Here is a 21,304-nt window from a genome sequence, read left to right as displayed (position 1 = left end):
AGCTGTAGAACCTATTGTTTACAAGTACTTGGATGTGAGCATGAGTAAAGAAGGGATTAATTTTTTCTGTGGTTACTCCAGGGAGAGAAATTGCAATTTCCAGAGAAGGTGAGAGAGAGGTAGAGGGGGGAAAAAGGGTAATTCTGAGGCAGCATATGATGTGGTGTCATCACTGGCTTTAATGCTGATTTTACTTAAAGATGCCATTGCAGGTGCCACTAGAGATTTACATAAAGAAAGAGGGTGAGAACCAGTAAACAAGTAAATTGTACTTGCTTGGAAAACAGGACCTGAAGTGAGCTGTAGCTCACGAAAGCTCATGCTCAAATAAATTGGTTAGTCTCTAAAGTGCCACAAGTACTCCTTTTCTTTTTGCAAGGACCTATCTTATTGCTTTCTGGGAATATATTAATATCAATCTATAGATTGATGGGAAGTGTACACTGGGCTGCAGAAGCTCCACAAAACTACTGTACTGATTAAAGAGAATTGAAATATCAAAAACTACTTACTGCCAAATCCCTACCTTTTAAGGAATTATTGCTGAATGAGAATAAGGGTGCACAATTAGTTTTGCTGAGCTAAATCTTGAGGTGTTGGACACATGCAATTCCAGAGGACAAAATGTTGAAATATTTACTAAGTCAAAATTCCCGTATTCAGACAAAATCACTATTGAAGCCACAGGCCACTGTGTTTGCTAGAGAACTTTATTCTATTAGACGACTAGATTAATTTTCGTAAAGAGCAGTTTGTAAAGAGCAGTTTGAATAGTTAGTTATTAATATTATGTATTTAGACCATTTTGGCGTTAGCACGGCACTTATGAACTGATTCTGATTTTCTCTGAAAAGATTCAGCATCTGTAAAAAATTGCCAAAGAATTTAGATAGATAGTTTCCAGATTTTAAGTTGTTTGCAAACTGTTCACTTCAACTAGTTGCTGTTTGTTGTATGATTACATATTGTGCTGGAGAGTGATGCTGGGTGCCACAAAATGTGTCTGTGACCTATTGGCAATCACAGTCAGGAAGGAGACTCATGGACCGCTTTTCATTCAAGCTAAATGAAAGAAGCAATTAAGCACCTTTATTGAATAAGATTGCTAAAACAATAGAAGCCACCACCCAAGGCACTGGGCCATATGAGAAGGCCTGAGCAAGAACTAACTCAGGGAGAATAAAACAGGGACTGATTGCAAATATAGGGGCTGGGACACTGACAGGTGGAATTGTATGTATCAGAAGCAGAAAGTGACCAGGAAGCTGAATATATAGTGAGAGAAGCATTGGTAGCATGGCTGTGAGAGAGCAGAGATAGAGCTCCTTGTGGCACAGGTCTGACTGGAAAGCAGGCTTAGATTTCTGAACACGGAAACTGCCTCCTGTTGTTTGTTCATACTGTGTTCAGGGAAATGTCCTCCCAGTTTGACAGTGAATGATGAATAACTACTCTTTGAGTATGGTCTTTCAATCAGTTGTGCATCTACTTTATAGTAAGATAATTTAGACCACAATTCCCTGATTTGCTTATGAGAACATCATGTAGGACTGTCTCAAAAGCCTGACTAAAATCCAGTACATCATGTCTACAGCTTCCCTTAGCCACTAAGCCAATAACCCTGTCAAAGAAGGAATTTAGGTTGGTTTGGCATGATTTGTTCTTGACAAATCCATGCTGGCTGTAACTTATAACCCTATTATCCTCCAGGTGCTTACAAATTGATTGTCTAATAATTTGTTCCAGTATCCTTCCAGGTATCGAAGTTAGGATAACTGGCTTGTAATTCCCCTGGTCCTCTTTGTTTCCCTTTTTAAAGATAGATACTAGGTTTGCCGTTCTCCAGCCCTCTGGGGAATGCACCCAACCTCTGTGAGTTCTCAAAGATAACCGTTAATGGTTCTAAGATTGCTTCAGCTAATTCCTTAAGTATCCTACGATGAATTTCATCAGGCCCTGCCAACTTGAATACATCTAACTTATCTAAATATTCTTTAACCTGTTCTTTTCCTATTTTCTCTTGTGATCCTTTCCCCTTGTTGTTAATAATTGTGTTAATCATCTGGTCATAACTAACCTTTTAAGTGAAGACTGAAGTAAAATAGATACTGAACACCTCAGCCTTCTAGATGTCATCACTTATTAGCTCTCCTTCCCCACTAAGCAGAGGACCTGCACTTTCCTTCACCTTTCTCTTGCTCTAGACAACAAGCAGATGCCAACGATACTATAGAATGTCTATTGTCCAAGAGTGTGTGAGTGTGTGTGTAAGTAAAATATTTATTTACAGAACTGAAACCCCCAAATGATATTGCTTAGTGAAATTCACTGGGATAGCTCTGTGTTACACTGTACAATTCATTTAATTGTCATGTAATTAAGTACAAACGAGTGCATCATCTGTCATGCTACAGCATTAACTCTACCTCATCTTCCTCACTTTCACTCTTTCCCAACTAAACACAAACAAAAGTATCTTGTGTCTTTACTTAAAAGTCTGCCCTTATCTTGAAAATATAGAAAAGTGGTCTGTATTTCAGTAGGTGTTTTCAATTATTTTTGTATTGTAGTAAAACCGTTAGCGGAATATTACACTGCAAATGTACAGTGTATCACACAGCCATCCTAGTGAATTTCACTTAGCAATATCATTTGAGGGTTTTAGTTCCTTAAGAGTGAGTGTGTGTGTGTGTGTGTGTACGTAAGTAAATGGAAATCCATTTAAATTAGAGACATTTTATAGTACCATTGACAACTGACTGATGTCTAGAGACAATTAAATACTAAACAATTAAATGCAAGATTGTGAACTGAATTACATAGCTACTCAGGAAATAAGAACTTTCCTTGCTCCCCTGCACTTGCTACTCAGTCCTTGAGTTTGGGTCTGATGCACAGGAGCAAAGAGGATCTGTATGCTCTGTATTGTCCCACCCCAGATCATGTGGGTTAGGAGCTGAGCCTTAGTTCTTCACCCCCATGCACCAGCCAGTGGTGTTTAGCTACTGGTATAGATCTTGAGCGCCACCCATTACTCAATGCTGTGGCTGAAGACTTGTTGATTTAGTTGCACAATAGAATTGCCAAAGCCACAAATGTAGGGAAGACAGAGAGAGATGCCAAGTAGTATGCAATATACGTCATGAGTTTCATTAAATTAAAAAAAAGTAATTTTTAATTCTAGGTGCTGTAGCAGCTGATAAGATTTATGAAAAGTGAGTCAGTTTAAGTAATGAAAACTGCTAACTCTTCAAAGCAGATCTAGAAAATGAGCAATTAAACGCTTACCAAAATTCCAAGAGTCTAAAATAAAAACAAATACAAAACACTAATTGGGTTGAAGTAACATGCCATTCCTAAAAAGCTTTGATTAGAACTTGTCACTGTGATAATTTACTAGTGAATTGTTGCAATTATGCATATTCATGTTTTGAGAAAGGGTGGAGAACTAGAGATTTCCACTAGATTATTGTATCTATTTATAATGTAATTTTGGTGGATCCTCCAGTTCTCTAACCATTTTCCAAGCATAAGTGTGTATAATTGTAGTAATAGACTAGTACACTAATAATAAGGGACTTGATTCACCTCTGCTGGCTAAATGTGGCAAAACTGGAACTCCTAAACACACTTCCCTCCCGCTCACTCCATCACCATAGATCGGGGGTTTTCAGCCTGGGAGTGATGAACTGGTGTCAGAGGAATTTGACCACTCTGTCATTGCCATATTGCAGAATGGGGACAGCTAAACAGGAGGGAGTCCCAGATAGGTCCTGGTATGGAAACTGGCATAAACAGACAACGCCACTATCCTTCCTATCACTCCAACCTCGGGATTATTTTACAACCCTCTCTTTCCCTTCTCTCCTCACATCCAGGCTCTCATCAAGTCTTGTTTCTTCTTCCTGTAACATTACTAAAGTCTGTTCCTTCCTCTCTGTCTCCACTGGAGCTACTGCAACTTTCCCCTCCCTGGCCTTCCCAAATCTTCCTTTTCCTCTCTCCGGACTGTCCAACATGCTACAAATAAAATAACCTTCCTCCCCTGCTGCTCTGTCTATTCCAACCCCACTCCTTCAGTCTTTTCACTGGCTTCTGGTCTCCTGCTTTAAAAAGTTCAAGCTTCTTTTCCTCATTTTGGTGTTCCATGCTTCTTGCTTTCTTTTTCTCCTGCTACTCTCACTGTCATGTTTCCCCCACACACAAACACACCTGGAACACCATCCCACTTCCAGTGCGCTAAGAATCTTCATTATCTGCTTCCAGATGCCATTTTTTTGGCTGCTGACTTTTCCACCATTGTGCTGACTATTCCCCTGTTCTTTCCCTACCTTGCACTATTTTCTGCCTCACGTGATCTTTCTTTTAACTGTAGTCCTCCCTTCCGTTGTCTGTTATCTTTATTTTCCTGTTTGTGTGTGTTTAATATTCAAATAACTAGGTAAATGATGTGAAATACTGAGTTTGTTCAAAAGTGCAAAGCCACGATAGTCCTGTGCCGCTTAGTTAGGTCCTAAAAGGTGTGCAGTTGAAACCAAGTCCTGTGGAGGAGCGGTGAGGAGCTGCAGCACTCTGGAGCAATTCTGGGAGGCGTTGTGCCTTAGTGAGTTACAATGTCCCTGCTGTACAAGGTGCAGCATAAACTCTATTCTACAGCTAGCCAGCCCCTTTGGCTAGTGTGTGTGTGGGAGAGAGAGAGCAGAGCCAGTGCCTCAATTTCTCTCCACCTCTTTAGGGTACCAGGAGCTCCAGGGACCTCAGAAGGATAAGTTCTCCTGTGTTTAGCAGAGTGTGGGGACTGTTGTGGCTGGATTATGTGGAGAAAAACAAAATTGTCAAAAGGGAAATAAATGCTTTAGTACTTGGCCCATTGAATTAAATAATTAAATAGTAATGAAATCTGACACTGAGGCAGGCAAGCGTTTGCTGTTTTCAGCATGTGTTTTAAAATAGTTTCTTAATTTGCTAGAATTATATGTCATTGTAAAAAATACATGCTAGTAAAAGACATAGAGAAAGACATCTATCTGGGCACGTAGTCATTCTCAGCCTGTACAGGAAAGTAAAGCAAGCCCTTCTGATGGGGAACACTTTTCACTTACGATACGGTATGCCTCTTACTCTAAAGAGAAAAAGGTGCAGAGCTTCAAGGGAGAGAATCTTTTAATCCTTAATTAAATAATAGACATGATGCATGAGTAGTGCATCCACAATCCTGTCTCTTCTGATAGGGCTGCTGTCTTAGATCATTTTGAACGGCTGCTTGGGCAGCTCATCATGCTCAGTCATACTATCCTAGTCCTATAAAAAGTAACCTGTGCACTGTCTCATTTAATAGCAGGCAGTACTACTGACTTGAGCCAGAGAAATATATCAAAATGCCTCACTTCTCTTTTATAAGCCAAGATGAATCAGGTTAGACGTAGTGTATATGCCGTTCTCGCTCAGCTGAAATAATTGGAAGTAAAGGAAGATTTTTATATCTTGGCAGGGTGTCTTTCTGTACGCACAGCTAAGTATGCTTGGGGATTTACAGCATGGGGACTTACAACCACAACTTCCATTAACCCTAATTTCTGATGAGGTAGGGGAGAGAAGAGGTTTTCAAAATTGAACATAATTTCCGCAAAGATCAATACAAAGGGGGAGGACGGAAGGGCCTTGCATCAGCAGTAGTGCCTCTAATTTCATATAGATGACATAGTCTTACTGTTAATGCTGTTTAACCCATTGCTTTATTATATTCAAATACAGTTATTAGGTGATGACCTGGTAACGTTAACATGAGTAACATTGTTACCATTATTACCAGTGGAATTATTGTTTGATTGTTATTTAATTATGTACATCATTTTGCAGTAACTATCCATGTAACTCATGCCAGGCAATAGGGAATGAACAAACAACCTCATAAAATGATTAGCTTCATAATCAGGAAACGTTCGGCCCTTTGGAAATGTTTTGAATAACTGGCAGCATCTCTCTCCTATTGGTCCAGGAGAAATGTGAAAAATATTTATCATGGTACTACCCAGTGCTGCTTCTTGGAAGGGGAGAAAGGGGACCAGAGAACCCACTTCCTGGTACTGGTTTTAGAATTCAGCGATGGCTGCTATAAGGTAGCGGGTCTATTAAAACACTGCAAATTCCTGCTCTGGTCCTGTTGCATTGCCATACTGTTCAGTGGATTATGCTGTATGTTAACATTTTCTGGTTTTCTAGAAGAGAATTCTTTTTAATTATGCATTTCAGGCAAAACAGACAGTAGTGCTGGACTTTGAAGAAGCTTTAGTGCTATGGTAAAGGAAGGAGGGAAAGATTTTTAGTGGAAAAATATTCCATGTAGATTAGCAAATTCACTTAGAGTACATATACATGTACATTTGTACTAAGAATTTTTTACTTGGGGGCTGTTTTCAAATAAGCCAGAGTTCCTTGGACTGCCCTATAGCCTTATGTATATTCTGTTGCACTTTAGCTGTTTTTTAATCTGAACAACATAATTAAGAGTCTCTGACAGCTAAAACAGTTTTTAGGCTGCTGTTAAAGATTTCATCTACTAGATTGAAAAAGAGCAAACCCACCAAATCTGTCATTCTCTGCCCTGTATAGATTGCACTAGGACACTGTATACCATGTTTCCATACAATGAATGAATATTACATGGCTTTATAGAGGTTTTTTTTATAAACCCCACCATCGGCACTGGTGCAAAGTTGCATGGAAGACCAATGAGAGGAGGTCCCCAGAGGTCTGGCATTCGTGATTAGTTCAGATAAGGATTCTAAAGTGACGCACCCCACCACGCCTGCTAGCATTCCTCTACATCTTTCGGCAGGGTGTGCAGAGGGAAGATAACTGTTCTTCTCTCCTAGTGCCACTTCTGCATTCTCTGGTCTCTCTCTGTTGCCTCTTGAAGATCTGAAGCTGCTGCCCCTGATGATGATGATGGGTGGGTAAATAAGTGAGGCAGCTGGCCCTGGTGGTTGCTACCTCCTGGCTATCTCTCCTGCTTTCTGCAGAGAAAAAGCAGGGAACCATAAGATGCAGCTGGGGAGGAGGACAGGACCTTCAGAGCATCTACAACAGCAGACCCTAGTGGTGAGGAGAAAGAGTTACAGTTCCTTAGAGGTTTCAGAGGAACAGCCGTGTTAGTCTGTATTCGCAAAAAGAAAAGGAGTACTTGTGGCACCTTAGAGACTAACCAATTTATTTGAGCATGAGCTTTCGTGAGCCACAGCTCACTTCATCAGATGGACACAAAGGTAGGGCATTGAGCTGGACCTGACAAGAACACTGTGGGATCTCAGAAACAGAATCGCCATGAATCCAAATGGCATTTATTCCAGAATATAGCTTTAAATCTATCTGATTTAAAGTTCAAAGGCCTATATTTCTGGGTATTACAGAATCCTACCTCTGTAGTGTTTTTGTTTTCTTTTCCCAGCAACCTCCATGATTTTTTAGTAGAAATGAAAATATTTATCAGCCTGCTGTTTCTCCTTTCTTACTGTTCACATCCATTCTGGGCTACTTCCTTATAGAAATCTGTACATTATAAAAGGTGTTTTGATAATGAATAATCAGTTGCCCAGATAAGTCACATGAAAGTGCATGTTAGGACAAACAAGGTGGAGGAGGAGGTGAAACAGAGAGAGTAAGCAGGTAGGATCAAAGTAATTTGTTTTTTAAAAAAATAGTAGAGTAAAAATTTCAACAGAGCCATGTGCCCAGATCCTCAAAGGTAGTTAGATACCTAATTCCCATTCATTTCAGTGGGAGTAATGTGGCTAAATAGTCTCTATATGCAAGCCAGTAGACATCATCAGAATCACCAGCACATGACAAAGCAAGCTGGTAGAAAGCAGTTTTGGAACTGAGAAAAGAGAGGTTTCATGATGCCTGTGTAAGCCAATATATAAACATGCATTGGGATCCAAAGGAAAAAAGGGTCTAGAACAGTGGTTCTCAAAGCCGGTCCACCGTTTGTTCAGCGAAAGCCCCCTGGCAGGCCGGACTGGTTTGTTTACCTGCTGCATCTGCAGGTTCGCCCGATCGCGGCTCCCACTTGCCGTGGTTCGCTGTTCCAGGCCAATGGGGGCTGCAGAAAGCGGCACGGGCCAAGGGACATGCTGGGCGCCCTTCCCGCAGCCCTCCCTGGCCTGGAGTAGCGAACCGCGGCCAGTGGGAGCCGCGATCGGCTAAACCTGTGGACACGACAGGTAAACAAACCGGCCCGGCCTGCCAGGGGGCTTTCCCTGAACAAGCGGCGGACCGGCTTTGAGAACCACTGGTCTAGAAGACACTATGTGAAGATTTTAATCTTTAGTAAAAGGCATTCAAATATACTTCTACCATATTTGTATTAGAGTCACAAAGGCCAAAAAAAATACCAAAAACAAACCCCCACCTAAGAACAGGAGTAAACCAAATGGATGGTGTCCACTCATGGGTAGGATATGCATATTCCATCAGTGATGAATTGGAAATCATACCCTATCCACAGGTCATAGAGAAACTAGTGACACAGCAGAACCAATGAGCAGAAGAAAAGAGAAATGTGAACAAGACATGAAGGATGTAAAGGATGCTTTTATACACGCATGGCAGGAAACCCATTAAACAAAACAAAATACATACTTCAATCACCATGATTCACTGCCTAAAGAAATAGATAACAGGCATCAGAAAAGAAAAAGCTAGCAAAATATTCTAATCTAAACAAGCAAGAAATATAGAAGCAAAGAATTCTAGAAAACTATGTCTGAACTCTGGAAGGATGCAAATGAAGCTGTGTGGATCCATTAATGGGTTCACTTCACTCTTTACCCCCCACCCACATACAGAATATAAAATAGCTCAAATCACATATAAAATAATTGACTAAAATAAATTCAAGGTTTTTAAAAAACCACTAAGTAAAAACTAAGATTGTCTTTCCACAAGTTTGTGAACTACAAATTAGAACGCTAACAACTACAACATGCTAAGCAAAAGAAATGCATTCTGAAAGAGATTGTGTGCCACCATTTCATGGTCATTTTTCTGTTAATGACACTGAAATCCCTGGGATTATTTGCAGTGTAAGGTGGTACTTGGCATGGGTAAGGGTGACAGAATCTGGATTTATATCATTAGCTAAAAATCAGAAACTATTTTCCAAGACCTCCATACTGTAAGGTGAGTATACAAATAGCACCCACATCCAAACCAACCCTGGTTTTGGTTTTGTAAGATGAGCCAAAGCAGAAGCTATTACATTAAGCCTTCCAGACTTTGAATAGTTTAGGTGAATCATTATAAAGTGCTTTGAGAGCCTTAGATGGGAGATGCTCTGTAACTGTAAACTATACATTTATCATCATACATTTGGTCTACCAGATTTGAGAGTATCCTTAATTTACAAATATATTATTCTCTGTCTCTTAAACATGGGAAATGTAGCTGAGTTAAATGTAGTACTTGTCTCTACAGGAACATTCTCTTATCAGAATTATTCACTCTTTTTCTTTCCTTTTTTATTATCAGGAATTTTTAGTTCTTTGAACACTGGGGCTGCAAGGCAAAATTCCTTTTGAAATAATCATCTCTGAATAGAAGATGAAAATGTGGTTCTTAATCAGTCATCTTGTTACAGTGTGTTTCATCTTCTGCCTGGCAGGTAAGACGACCTCTCATTTTAGTTAAATGAATTAACTTATTTTCAGTGCCACACATTTCAAGGTCAATACTGGTGTTTGTATCGGATTTAATTTATTTGTGCAGATGTGGTGAGCTACTAAATGCAGATAATGAAACTGGCAGAAAGATTTTCACAGTATAACTGAAGCAATAGTCCGAAATAAAAATGAGCCTGACCTTGCATTTGTTTCTGGCTCTGTCTGATCTTGTAAATCCCCTTGATTTATCAAGTTTTACATAAAATTAATATAAGAAACAACTGTTTGTGGCCAGGTGACCAAAATCAGTAGAAAAATGGAAAGATGTCCATGGGAGGAGAGATTGAAAAGATTGGAACTGCTGTAATGTAGATGCCATTTAATAAAAATAAAATAAAAAAAATCAGCATTCAGTTGCAGTGCCATATGGTGATATCTTGCTACGCATCCTGCATAACTGTGTTAATGTGGCATATGTTGACTTTAATAAAATTGTACATAGTAAAACTACTCTAATTAGAGTTGGGCCCTCGCTGTAAAAATGCAGATTTTAGGGATCCAGATTTCTAACGCTTCAAAATTAGGGGGTGTTTAAAACTGAAATTCAGTCCTTTGTAGTGATAGCAGCCAATTACAAATTTCAGATCCAGGTTTGAATTATGACAACCAGCACCTATTCCAACCACCCAAAACACGAAGGACATCAAGACAGATAAATGTGCATTTCAAACATTAATTCCACCTTAAACAAATGTCATTTTTATAATGACACAATAAAGCTCAGTTTGTAGAGCCAACGTAGGTAAAATTCCTTTCAGGGGACATTTTGCTTATGTATAGACCACATGATTTAGCCTTTGGTGTCTAAGAAGCAGCATGCAGAATTTGTGTATTTTATAAAATGCTGGCTAAAGCAGATTTTGAAAAATTCAGGTACCTTGTGGAATTAATATGGGAAATTTTCTGCTCACATTGAGCCAGACTGTGAATCCCTTACTGCCATTGGCAAACAGTTACTCACGTGCAGTTCCTTTCGAGTTAATAGGGCTGCTTGTGTGAGTAACAGCTCACCATTGGGAGGGAGAGGTTCATGGTGTGGCTCAGTATTACCTCCCATACTGGAAATGGTCATGGCTCTTTCCTGTTTGTGTTATTTATGGAAGTAGATCATGAAGCACGGTTTCTGAGTCACAAAAGCTGAACAGCATTGTGATGTCAATCTATTGCTTCTAAGACAGTCCTTCCAGAAATGACTTCATAGCTTACAGTAGTGTAGTTTGGTTTAGTGATGGGAACACAAGTATATTTTTGATCTTTGTTGGAATCATTCCATTTGATGTGTGTGTGTTTTACCCTGTCGTAGTTCACTAGAGAACAAATTCCAGTGACTGGCAAGGCATTAAGAATTCTTGAATGTAAAGTATTATATATTGCAGGGTTTTTTATATGGCTTTTGCTCAGTTCAGACGTGAGAACTATTGTTGGGGCAGAGAGTAATTCATTCACTAGTTTCATTTAACCTGGGGCTTTTCTTGAAGAAAGGCTGTCAGCTCCAGTCAGTAATGTTATCTTTGCCATTTCACCCTAGCCACGTCAACCTTTTGGTCAACATGATTATCAGCTCCTGTAGCTAAGTGAGTATTGGGTTTTGAGCCATATGTAAGTTGTGTGAGTGAACCAATGCACAAGTGTTCAGGTATTTTGTCTGAAAGCAACCCCTAGATTATCCATCTAATTAGTTAATATGTATATTGTAGTTGTGCCCAGAGGCCATAAATCAGCATCAGGGCTCTAATAACCTTGGTGCGCTAAAAACATACGAAGACCCAGTCCTTGCCCTGAATAGCGTGGAGTCTAAGCAAGGAAGTGAGAAGGGAAGGAGATGGAGAGAGTGATCCAATAAAATGATATGCTATTTTAATATGCATGTATACATTTAGCATTATTCGATAAACAGATGAAATGAGTGTCATCAATCCTCATCTGCCCTTCCATGTGGCCATCATTGGTTAGTTAAAGTAATGTAATGGCCATGTAAGCATAATAGGAGAAGTGGGTCTTGAGGAGGGATTCAGAGCAGGAGAGGGTAAGTGACCTTTCAAATCAGTTCAGATGGATGTTTCATGCAGCATGGAAGAAGACGCAGAGATGTTGGTAAGAGCACTTGATAAATATGCAGATGAAGGTGGTATCATTGACAAGGAGGGGGGTGTGGGAGTGACACAGTAAGAGATGACATTACATCAGAAGGGGTAGAGTTGTGAAGGTCTTTGGCAGTGAGGAAAACTGTCTTAAACTTGCTACAAAGGAAAAGAGAAGCTAGCGGAGGGCTTCAAATAGAAAGGGGAGTATAATGTTAAAGAAGTGGGCAAGGAAGATGGTCTCAGCAGATGTATTTTGAATAGATTGGGTGCTGCTATGAGTATCAGGGAAGCTGGAAGATAGGCCGTTACAGTATTTAAGATGGAATATGATAAGTGCTTGGATGAGAGCTTTGGATATCTGGACAAAATAGGATAGGGGTGTCGGAATTAGCAAGATCTGGGTACAGCTTGGATATGCAGGCCAAGGGAAAAGAGACATTGAGGATAATGTGCATGGGTGACAGAGAGAAGGAGGTTATTGACAGTGATAGAGAATGTAGGAAGAAAAGAAGTTTTAGGAGGAAAGATCAAAAGTTCATTCAAGTTCATTAACAGGCTGAGGATTAGATGGAGGGAGACACATCAGGAACTGAGAGGTAGATTTGTGAGCAGGCCTGCCGATGGGAGGGGCAGGGGACAAGGGAAAAAATTGCCCAGTGGCCCAGGTGATTTAAAACGGCCTGGGGGCCCCTGGCCACTGCTGGCAGTGCAGTGGGGCTAAGGCAGGCTTCCTGCCCACCCTCACTCTGCGCCGCTCCTGGAAGTGGCCGGCACGTCTCTGTGGCCCCAGGGGAGGGGGGGTCTCTGCACTCTGCCCCCGCCCCAAGCGCTGACTCCGCAGCTCCCATTGTCTGGGAACTGCGGCCAATGGGAGCTGTGGGGGCAGTGCCTGTGGGCAGCAGCGCGCGGAGACCCTCTCGGCCCCCCCCGCTTAGAAGCTGCTGCCAGAGGCATGTGCTGGTCGCTTTTGGGAGCTGTCCGAGGTAAGCGCCAGCCCCCTGACCCCCTGCTGCACCCCAATCCCCTGCCCCAACCCAGAGCCCGTACCTCACACCCAAACGCCATCCCAACCCCTACCCAAACTCCCTCCCAGAGCCTGCACGCTCTCGTGCACCCAAACTCTCTCAGGGAACTGATGGGCAAGATCCCCTGGGAGAATAACATGAGGGGGAAAGAAGTCCAGGAGAGCTGGCTGTATTTTAGAGAATCCTTATTGAGGTTACAGGGACAAACCATCCCGATGTGTAGAAAGAATAGTAAATATGGCAGGCGACCAGCTTTGCTTAACAGTGAAATCCTTGCTGATCTTAAACACAAAAAAGAAGCTTACAAGAAGTGGAAGATTGGACAAATGACCAGAGATGAGTATAAAAATATTGCTCGGGCATGCAGGAGTGAAATAAGGAAGGCCAAATCACATCTGGAGTTGCAGCTAGCAAGAGATGTTAAGAGTAACAAGAAGGGTTTCTTCAGATATGTTGGCAACAAGAAGAAAGTCAAGGAAAGTGTGAGCCCCTTACTGAATGAGGGAGGCAACCTAGTGACAGAGGATGTGGAAAAAGCTAATGTACTCAATACTTGTTTTGCCTCTGTCTTCACGAACAAGGTCAGCTCCCAGACTACTGCACTGGGCAGCACAGCATGGGGAGGAGGTGACCAGCCCTCCGTGGAGAAAGAAGTGGTTCGGGACTATTTAGAAAAGCTGGACGAGCACAAGTCCATGGGGTCGGATGCGTTGCATCCAAGAGTGCTAAAGGAGTTGGCGGATGTGATTGCAGAGCCATTGTCCATTATCTTTGAAAATTCTTGGCGATCCGGAGAAGTCCCGGACGACTGGAAAAAGGCTAATATAGTGCCCATCTTTAAAAAAGGGAAGGAGGATCCTGGGAACTACAGGTCAGTCAGCCTCACCTCAGTCCCCGGAAAAATCATGGAGCAGGTCCTCAAGGAATCAATTCTGAAGCACTTAGATGAGAGGAAAGTGATCAGGAACAGTCAGCATGGATTCACCAAGGGCAAGTCAAGCCTGACTAATCTAATTGCCTTCTATGATGAGATAACTGGTTCTGTGGATGAAGGGAAAGCAGTGGACATGTTGTTTCTTGACTTTAGCAAAGCTTTTGACACTGTATCCCACAGTATTCTTGTCAGCAAGTTAAAGAAGTATGGGCTCGATGAATGCACTATAAGGTGGGTAGAAAGTTGGCTAGATTCTTGGGCTCAACGGGTAGTGATCAATGGCTCCATGTCTAGTTGGCAGCCAGTATCAAGCGGAGTGCCCCAAGGGTCGGTCCTGGGGCCGGTTTTGTTCAATATCTTCATTAATGATCTGGAGGATGGTGTGGATTGCACCCTCAGCAAGTTTGCAGACGACACTAAACTGGGAGGAGTGGTAGATACGCTGGAGGGTATGGATAGGATACAGAGGGACCTAGACAAATTGGAGGATTGGGCCAAAAGAAATCTGATGAGGTTCAACAAGGACAAGTGCAGAGTCCTGCACTTAGGACGGAAGAATCCCATGCACCGCTACAGACTAGGGACCGAATGGCTCGGCAGCAGTTCTGCAGAAAAGGACCTAGGGGTTACAGTGGACGAGAAGCTGGATATGAGTCAACAGTGTGCCCTTGTTGCCAAGAAGGCCAATGGCATTTTGGGATGTATAAGTAGGGGCATTGCCAGCAGATGGAGGGACGTGATCGTTCCCCTCTATTCGACATTGGTGAGGCCTCATCTGGAGTACATCCAGTTTTGGGCCCCACACTACAAGAAGGATGATTGGAGAGAGTCCAGCGGAGTGCAACAAAAATTATTAGGGGACTGGAACACATGACTTATGAGGAGAGGCTGAGGGACCTGGGATTGGTTAGTCTACAGAAGAGAAGAATAAGGGGAGATTTGATAGCTGCTTTCAACTACCTGAAAGGTGGTTCCAAAGAGGATGGATCTAGACTATTCTCAGTGGTAGCGGATGACAGGACAAGGAGTAATGGTCTCAAGCTGCAGTGGGGGAAATTTAGGTTGGATATTAGGAAAAAACATTTTCACTAGGAGGGTGGTGAAACACTGGAATGCATTACCTAGGGAAGTGGTGGAATCTCCTTCCTTAGAAGTTTTTAAGGTCAGGCTTGACAAAGCTCTGGCTGGGATGATTTAATTGTGGATCAGTCCTGCTTTGAGCAGGGGGTTGGACTAGATGACCTCCTGAGGTCCCTTCCAACCCTGATATTCTATGATTCTATGATTCTCCCAGAGCTTGACCCTTCACCCTCTCCTGCACTCCAACCCTCTGCCCTAGCCTGGTGAAAGTGAGGGAGGGTGGGGGAGAGCAAGCAACAGAGGGAGGGGGGAAGGGAGTGACCAGGAGGCGGGGCCTCAGAGAAGGAGTGGGGCAGGGGCGTGCTATCGGGGAAGGGGTGGGGCAAGGATCTTTGGGTTTGCGCAATTAGACAGCTGGCACCCCCTACCCTAGTAGGCTCACCTCAGTCGTAGGCTACTGCCAATCATCAGCTAGCCCCCACGCCCTGGGGCAGACTGCAGTATAAGCCACTCATCACAGGCAAGGCTGAGTTTGGACCTGCTGCCTCTGTCTAACCTTGGGCTGTCCCCTGCAACCCCAGTACCTGTTGGGCCTAATACTGGGTCACAGCCTGGGACTTTCCTGGATGGAACTCCCCTGCTCCTCAGGCCCTTCCCCAGCCCTGCTCCAATCTAGATCCCTGCAGTCAAATCCCTCCCTCTCAGAAGCTAGAGAGAGTCTCTTGAGCTTCAGCCCAGCAGCCCCTTTATCGGGCCAGCTGAGTCTGTTTGGGGCGTGGCCACAGCTAAGGCTGCCTCCCAATCAGCCCAGCCTAAGGCTCCCAGCCCGGCCCTCTCCAGGGGCTGGCTTTTAACCCTTTTGGGCCGGGAGCGGGTGACCACCCCACTACAGTGGGCCTGTTTGTGAGACTCTGCAAATGGAGTGTAAAGGGAAAAGAGGAGGACGCCCCAGAGTGAGCCACAAAGGGAAGAGGGTAGAGAAGAGTCCACTGAAAGAAACATTGAGGAACAAGGCATTTTTGATAAGTTTAGACAGGAAGGGAGAAAGGAAATGAGGAAGAAACTGAAGAGGCAGGAGGGTTTCTTGACAATAAGGAACAGATGAGAGCATGTTTGCATTTTAAAGAGAGCAAGCCAAAAGTGAATGACTAAAAAGGAGAGAGATTTGGGAGGCTCGAATAGATAAGGTAAAGGGATGGTGGGTGGAAAGTAGGTGAAAAGCCTACTTGGTGACAGGGGAGAAGTAGGATGGGGAGTAAGAGAGATTGTGATAGATTTTATCAATCTTCTCCTGGAAGCTGTCATTAAGATCCTGCATGGAGAGGGAGGAGGAAGTGAATGGTCACGGGGGGAATTGATGATGGCAAAAAGTAATGTGGATTGTGGGGATGGTAGTGGGGAAATAATGCAGTTTGGGAAGAAATATGACAGAAGTGAAGGGGGAAGAGTATGAATGTGTAGTGGTGATGGAGATGACCCATGTATATTTTAATGATTTATTAGCATACACCAAATATGTATCATTCATTTCTGGTAATTCAAAACTAATGCTGCACATGAATGTGTTAAAACAACTGCTGAGGACTTTAAAGTAGGTTAAAACAAAAAAAACAATTGCTATAGCAGTTCATTTCAAAATCTCATCAAAACACTGTCAGTGGGAAGCCTGCAGTTACTTTGATGAGCAGAAGTGGACAAGAGTCAATGCAGCCGTTTCACAGGCGGAGATCATCTCCAGCAGTGGAGTAACATTTATTTTTCAGGTAAATCAGTGCTTGGAATCACGGCTGGCTCTAGGCTTTTCGCCGCTCCAAGCAAAAAAAATGTTGGTTGCCCCCCAGCCTGGGCTCTCCTTCTTCCCCCTGCTGCCCCAGCCCCGGGCTCTCCCACCCCCCACCCGCACCCCCTGCCACCACAGCTCTGGATCCCCCCCTCGACTCCGCCTGCTCCCCCCTCGCCTCCAGCCGGTCCGGCGCTGGCAGGGTCGGGGTAAGCGGTGGGGCTCCTGGGGCGTGCCTCAGCCCAGGGTCCCTTCAGCCAGGGCTCCTGCCTCCAGAACCGGCCGGGAATCAGGAGGGCAGGGGGCTGAGGAGCCGGGGCAGGGCAGCCCCAGAAGGAGCGGCCAGCAGGGAGTGGAGCCCCGGAGAGCGGGACGTGGGCCCCACACAGCAGCGCCCCAGGCAGCGGTCCCCTCTATCGACCCAGTGCAGCTGCTGCTCCTGGGCGCCGTGCCCCAGCTGCGGTGCTGAGGGGCAGCCGCCCTGCGGCACTTGCAGGCGGCTCCGTGAGCCCCATGGGGTGGCCCCCAGCCCAAGTGTCCCGCGCTCCATATGTCGGAGCCCGCCAGATGGCTTGGCTGCGGCCAGCACCACGAACCACAGTAGCCCCAGGGCACCCCCCGTGCTGCTGCTGCTGGACCCGAGTCCCGGGGCCAGCTTTGGCCACCCGCTGCAGCTCTTCCACCTGGACTTCGGTGTCAGCGTGGGGGCTGGGACAGCGTCTACCTGGGTGAGCACCTGCAGGGCTGGCCCCCAAACAATAAAAATAAAAATGGCCCGAATGCTGCCCGTGCAAATGTGCCGCCCCAAGCACCTGCTTGCTTTGCTGGTGCCAAGAGCTGGCCTTGCTTGGAATCCAGTATGGCAAATAGAAGTTGATGAAAAAGCCATAGCTAATTTCAGTGCTTCACAAACTGATCCATCTCTGACAGACAATCATAAAGAAGGTTTCAGAGTAGCAGCCGTGTTAGTCTGTATTCACAAAAGGAAAAGGAGTACTTGTGGCACCTTAGAGACTAACAAATTCATAAAGAAGGTTCACCTTTCAGAGTGCACTTTAAGTGGTTCAAGGCAAATGAGAGCTGCAAATCACTCAGTCAGGAGTGAGATGATGATTGGCCGCCCAGCTGTCACAAATACTTCATACCTATCGTCAGCAATATTTGAGTCCCCATCTTCACCCCATATCTGGGCTTTCTCCAAGCCCCCATAACATTTCAAAATTGGCTAACTTCCTGTACAGATTCACCTCTCCCCACTGCAAAGTTTGTGATTTCAAGCTTTTCTTTTTCATCAAGTTGACCCCAAGTATAAGCGGGGGAATAGTCCTGCTATTGTGGGGAACTTTCCTGGCTTCTGCAGTACCCCAGTGAAGTGGGCTAGGAAAAGGATCTGAGTCCTCACTCCCACTTCCTTTACCCAGTGGCCTCCCTGCCCTTGAGGACTTCCCTTCCACGCTCCTGTCTGGCAGAGTCCTCATAACCCCAACAAGGCTGCGCCCAGGATTCCCCAACCCTGCTGTGGTCACCTAGGACAGGGGGTAGGGTGTCCCCACTCCAGGGTACTCTCTCTGCACTGGGCACTTTTCTGACCCACTGACCATTACATACAAGTTAAAGCAAATGCAAGTTATTTAATCACAATTAATTTTAAAAAGAATAAGGAAAAATGGGAAAGGTTAAAGGAAACATCAACCCGCTCTGTGGCAGGAAACATCACAAACAGTGTCTCTGGAATGTCAGGGCAGTTCACAGTCAGTTCCTTGTAAGTCCCAGGCCGCCTTCTCAGGCCCTGGCTGTGCTGTAGGTTGGACGCTTGCTCTGGTGGTGGCCACACGCTCTCAGGCTCTAAGTGGTAGGACCCTTCTTCCCAGCATTGCCCCTGCCCTGCCGGGGTTATGATCCAAGCCTGGCCTGCAGAGCCCCTTGGCTGAGGCGTCTCCCTGTGCTGGGCCTGCTGCTTACCGCACTCAGCTCCGGACTGCTCCAGCCCCAGCTCCACCACTCTGTCTCTGCACTGCTGCTGCTCTGCCTCCAGCTCCCTGGGCTGCTTCTTTGGCCCCTCTGGCTCTGGTTGCTGCAGCTCTCCTCCCAGGGCAAGTCTGCTCTGCAGGCTGCTTCTGTGACTCTGCTCCCAGCACTGACCTGCTTCATGGGCTGCTTTTCTGGCCCCTCTGGCTCTGGTTGCTGCAGCTCTGTTACCAGGGCAAGTCTGCTCTCTCCGGGCTGTGCCTCTGGCTTTGGGGCTGCAGCTCTGCTCCCAGGACAGGGTCTGCTCTCTCTGGGCTGCTTTTCTGGTCTCTCTGGATCTGGCACAGCTCTGCTCCCCAGCTTAGCTTGGTCCCCTGCTTTCTCCTTAGCTCGGCCCCCACTCTGTCTGACCCAGGCAAATCCAGCTCACACGGAGGACGGGACCTCCCTGGCCTCCTGACTCCCTGATTAGCCTGCCCGCCCTGTCATTCCGGCTGACATGGAGCATTGGCCTCTCCCCATTGTTCCTGGGGACTGTCAGTCTCAGGGTCCTGGTTTCCCATAGACCCTTCCCCCTTTTTAGTACTGGGAGCTAGCAACTAAAACACCCCCACTGAATGTTAGTAAGGGGGCAACAGTCCCCTTACACAAGCAAGAAAGTCAGTGACTGGTGGCCTTCCCTAAGTCTGATAAATTTGGGCCTAGTGGATTAGGCTTCCATTTCAGTAATGGCTTAGCTTTTACTCTGTTTCCTAATAAAGCATATGCCAAAACCTAATGGCCATTTTTTTATTTTTTACTGTGCTTCATGAACCCTCAGTTCTATTTGGCTCAAAGGAGAATCTGTGGAACCAAAAGATATCATGTGACATGCCATACTAATTCCTTTTTAATGAAAACACTCAAAATAGCATATGCTCTCAGACATTCTATTGCAATACAAGGCAAATACGCAACTTTGGTTCAGATCTGGCCCAGAGAGTCAGTACTGACTGTAACCTTTTGCCATTCTAATGGCTGTTTGGCCTGTGCAAGATGATTTTACAGTCTTAAGCGTTTTTGAAAACTTCGCCCTAAGTCCCTAAGTGTCATTGAAAGTCAATAGGTCCAAAGTCAGTTTTGGAAGTGAGGCTGAGGTTCCTATGTACCTTGGGTGCTTGTGAAAATTTGAACTTAAGTCTTCTAATGGACATGATGCATGTGTGTAAATATAATTACAAACTATTACAACATATTTATTGACGTCTTTGTTGGCAGTCTCAGAAGAGAAGCAAAGGACTAAAGTGACTCTTTCATTGATAAGCAGAGTAGATCATTGTGGAGAAATGTATACTGTCCTGTGCCTATGCTGCATCTGTTCTTTAGAAAAGTAAAACTGGAGTTCTGATGCTGATACTTTTCATATGCACTAAATTCACTTTTAACTTTTAAACTAGAAAAAGAAAAAAATCCACCCCAACTGCGTGATATACCATAGTTAATCAGTGATCTCACTGGTAGCTGGGAGATGGGCATAGATAATTGCAGTTTTCCTACCTTCTTTAATCTAGTAGTATACTATTTGTCTGCCCGAAGACAATCTAGTCACTTTGTACAGAAGAAGGTGCGACTACTTTTTAATGGGTGTTCTTTCTGTCCAAGTGGTAAAGTGTTCTTGGGAACCAATATCCATCTAACCCCTCAGGGTATGTCTACACTACAGCTGGGAGCATACCTCCCAGCCTGGATAGAGAGATGTGTGCCAACTCCACTTGAATTAGCACACTAAAAATAGCAGTGTAGACTTTGTGGCATTGGCTAGCCACCATCTTTTACTCAGGCAGCTGGCTGATATCGTCACCTATGCTGCAATATTCACACTGCTTGAGCTAACGCGTCTATCTACTAGGCTAGGAGGCACACTCCTAGCTGCAGTGTAGACATACCCTCATTGGCCTATGCTGATATGTTATTCATGAAGTTGATGGCAACTTTCTAGCAGTGTTATGGTGTGCCAGGTCCATGATCTTTATGGTCACGGACACAATGCTACAATAGTCAATGAGGCCCCACTGTGAAGTGCAGCATGCCCCATTCTTATTATGAGAGGAGTGAAATACAGATCTTAAATTATATATCTCTTGGAGTTTTTCCAAGGCAAGAGCTTCAAAGACACATGTTGTGAACTGGGGAGTTGAATTGACATTATTTAAACTTTTTTTCCATACCATATGGTACTCACAGTTGCTAAAGTGAGGGGGGGGGGGAATACACTTGCCTCTTAAAATAAAAAGTGGGTGAATGTACATATATCCATTTATGGCCTCCACCATGTTCCTGCTTTGTCTGACAAGAGCACTTTGTGCAGCACCGATGGTACTAGTGAATAAATAATCATGATGTGCTGCATGACCATAATGCTCGGAAACATGAAAGTGCATTGTTTATCTTCCTGTGAGCCTTGCAGAGTATGTTTCTGCTCTTTTCCAAACTGTCTTGGTACAGGCCATGAGCCTTTCTAATGCTGGTAAGTCATATTCTCCTTCTAGTGCTTGCTCATATCAATTCCATTTAGGTGTGCGTGCGTTGCGTGCACAGCCGTTGGAAAGATTTTCCCCTAGCAGCATCCATCGGGTCGGCTGTGGAGCCCCCTGGAGTGGTGCCTCCATGGCGCTTGTCAGGGTTCCCTCCCCACTCTGAACTCTAGAGTACAGATGTGGGGACCCGCATGAAGG

At 44.5% G+C, this 21,304-nt stretch overlaps 1 protein-coding gene across 1 annotated transcript in view; it reads left to right on the top strand.

Annotated features, from left to right (window-relative positions):
• Positions 1 to 21,304, top strand: part of CNTN1 (contactin 1) — a 448,663-nt gene that overhangs the window by 238,444 nt on the left and 188,915 nt on the right. Inside the window, exon 3 of the mRNA XM_048836059.2 lies at positions 9,529 to 9,661. Coding sequence (XP_048692016.2) covers positions 9,601 to 9,661 — 61 coding nt within the window. The 5' untranslated portion in view covers positions 9,529 to 9,600. The remainder of the gene's footprint in view (positions 1 to 9,528; positions 9,662 to 21,304) is intronic.

The sequence above is a fragment of the Caretta caretta genome, chromosome 1 (assembly GCF_965140235.1).
Source record: "Caretta caretta isolate rCarCar2 chromosome 1, rCarCar1.hap1, whole genome shotgun sequence".
Lineage (NCBI taxonomy): Eukaryota > Metazoa > Chordata > Testudines > Cheloniidae > Caretta > Caretta caretta.
The sequence above is the reverse complement of the archived record's forward strand: the minus strand, read 5'-3'. Positions and strand labels throughout refer to the sequence as shown.